The following is a 3,253-nucleotide window of genomic DNA, read 5'->3' as shown; positions in this document are numbered from 1 at the left end:
ATGACATGGTAACCATATGAAATGATGGAAGTGTTACTATGACTGGGGTACTCATTTCAACCTGCATGTATAATCTAGGCTCATAATTTTGCTTTGTACACTTTGAAAATATACAATTTTATTTGTGAATCATATCTCCAGTAATCTGGAAAAAAAAAAAGTAAAGACTTATTTAGAGTAATACAATTTAGCAAAGAACACTGATGTTAAGAGATCTTTTAAGTACACAGTAATAATAAGGAGATGGAAACATTAATTTCCTGGATTTGATCAGTTCACACTGTGCACATGCATTGAACAATTACACTGTTCTACATAACTATGTGGAGATTCTCTGTTTTAATATAAAATCTTTAAAAAGAAAAGTTTTAAGGTAGTTTCAATATGTCAATAACTAAACCAACTAAAGCAAACTAAATGTATAATATTTTTTCCTCTTCTTTCATTTAACAGCATCAACTTCCTACCAGAATTACTAAGTGGTACTTAGAATCAAAATTTATTGCCCCATTACTTGTTGTTTTAAATTTGAAAAGAAAATAACAAATGAAGTCATATATAGATAGATCAACTTTTATCTTATATTTCCATTTTCTCCATAAAAAAAGTTCTGTTTAGACATAAGGTGTGATATATTGTGTTACCATGAATCCCACAATCAGGAGAGAGATAATGTCTAAGAGAAAATGTTAATGAAGTGAATGAAGAATAAATGAAGGCTAGGTGTGGGTGGAAGAATAAATGAATTATTTTGAATAGATGTTTTCCTATACTGACTCATGTGACAAGTTATAGAGACCCACTAAATAAATTATTCATGTAATTTAGTGTCTTTAAAAAAGTGGACTTCAGCCAGAGTTCACCATATAATAAACCATGTTATTTGTCATATTTACCTTTAACCTTTACCATGACATATTTTAGCTAATTTTGAAGGCTATTCCATGACCAAAAACACCACTAGCTCTGTTATTCTTCTCTCTCTCTCTCTCTCTCTCTCTCTCAGTCTCTGTCTGCGTCTCCTCTCTTGATATATATATATATATATATATATATATATATATATATATTATACATAGAGATACATGTAAACAAATTATATTCATAAATGGCAAGTTCATAAATTAACATACTAATTTCTTTTAGAAATGTATCAAATATGTTTGAAATAATCTCTTCATAATGGTACAAATGTGTGTGCATACACATATACATATTTGTTTCTATATGTTGATATTCCAGCAAGTGAAATAAAATACAGATTTTTTAAAGCCTAATTTGTACAAAAAAAATTATTTCTTAATAATATTTCAAAATTAACCACTAAAAATTACAATAAATTTAGAACTGAACAATCCAATGTATAGTGAAATGTTGACAACTAAAAATAAATCTCAAAGAAGCAAAGAAATCATACTTTAAGATTGGCTAGACACAATGAAGAAAAATTGAAGGACATATGGCTACCTTGTCACATCTCTCACTATCACCCCATCAGTCTTCTAAGTGCCCCTCTTACATCTTTGTTTCTGAGGGTGTAGATAAGAGGGTTGAGGCTAGGGGTGACAGCAGTATAAAACAAGGCAATGGATTTTCCTTGGTCTTGAGAATTTTCTGTTGGTGGCTGGAGATATATGCACATGACTGTAATGAAAAAAAAAAAAGGAAAACAACTGTAAGATGGGCTCCACACATCCCAAAGACTTTCTGAAGTCCAGTAGTTGTCTGCATCCTCAGTACAGCCTTGGCAATGGCACCATAGGAGCTGAGAATGAGAATAAGTGGTATGACAATAAAAATGGAGCTCATCACCATGAGAGTCAGCTCATTAGCATGGATATCAACGCAGGATAATTGGAGCAATGCTGGAACTTCACAGAAGAAGTGATCCACCTGGTGATGTCCACACAGGGGTACCCAGAAGGTAAAGGAGGAATGAAGTGCTGAGCTGGTAAAGCCACATACCCAACAAGCCAAAGCCAACATGCGGCAGAATCGAGGGTGCATGATGACAGTGTAATGCAATGGTCTGCATACAGCTACATAATGATCATAAGACATCACCACCAAAAGCACACACTCTGGTTCCCAGAGCAAGGACAAAGTAGAGTTGAACCAAGCAATCAGCATAAGAAATGGTCTTCTCTGGGCCCCAGAGATTCACCAACAGCTGGGGGATGGAGCTTGTGGTATAGCAGAGATCTAGAAAGGAGAGGTTTGATAAGAAGTAGTACATGGGAGTGTGGAGATGGGAGTCTAGGTGTGACAGGATGATGATGAACAAGTTGCCTATCAATGTCATCAAGTAGAACATCAAGATAAGCACAAAGAGAGTTGCTTCCAGGTGAGGCCACTTAGAAAAACCCAGTAAAATAAAATAGCCTTCAAAACTTGCATTTTTTGCCATCATCATTCAATTTTTTTCCTATTTTTAGGAAAGAATCACATACACTTCAAAAGCTATCTACACATTGTCAAATACTTGCAAAGAGATTAAAGAAAAAATGTGTCACTTCCAATTGTAACATTATGTGCATTAATGGCAGTAAAAAATGTTTCTCATTTTCACTGTATGTTTCATTCAGACATTTGCACTGTTTCAGAAATGATAAGTAACTTCTCAAGTGACTGACTTTTTCATACAATTCCTAAATTAGTATTTGGATTAATAATTACATGATATTCTATGGCTAGAAAGGACAACTTTTATTAAAATATTCTTTTTCTTATTTAAACAATTAATTTAATTCTCTTTTTCACTTTTTCAGGTTATTTCAAATTTGTAGTTATAGAAAAAGGAATAACTTCAGTTTTAATGGTTTTCTATATAGATAAGAGTTTATCAGGTAAAGAAATACAATTTGGGAATGACATTAGAATGTCAACAATATTAGCTGATAATTAACTGAATATGATTATAGAGATAATAAAATATTATTAATAAATTATTTATGGTAGCAGCTTATTTCTAGACTAAAAATAACATGAACACATACACATTCATATACACCAATTCACAAGAATTCACAGTCTGAGTAAAGCTGAGTGGAGAAATCAGTAATGGAATGCTTTCAATTTGCAATGCAAATAAAATTAACAAATATGATCTTTTGAACACAAAAGATAAGTGTATTAAAAATGTGGGAGCAAGAGAAATGAGGGTTTGGGGATGCAGGAAAGAGGAGAGGAGCTCTGATTGTAGTTCTTGGACTTTAAAGTGTGTATATCACATGGCTGTGAGGCCACTACAACA

General features: G+C 32.8%; 1 protein-coding gene across 1 annotated transcript; it reads right to left on the bottom strand.

Annotated features, from left to right (window-relative positions):
• Positions 1–1,486: 1,486 nt before the first annotated feature.
• LOC107134814 (olfactory receptor 2J1-like) lies at positions 1,487–2,413 on the bottom strand. The gene is given in 3 exon segments (XM_015476842.1): positions 1,487–1,660; positions 1,663–2,086; positions 2,088–2,413. Coding segments are annotated over 3 exon segments (924 nt in total).
• Between the last annotated feature and the right edge of the window lie 840 nt (positions 2,414–3,253).

This window comes from Marmota marmota, unplaced genomic scaffold (genome assembly GCF_001458135.2).
Source record: "Marmota marmota marmota unplaced genomic scaffold, marMar, whole genome shotgun sequence".
NCBI lineage: Eukaryota > Metazoa > Chordata > Mammalia > Rodentia > Sciuridae > Marmota > Marmota marmota.
Note: the sequence above shows the minus strand (reverse complement) of the source record. Positions and strands in the feature narration are given on the sequence as shown.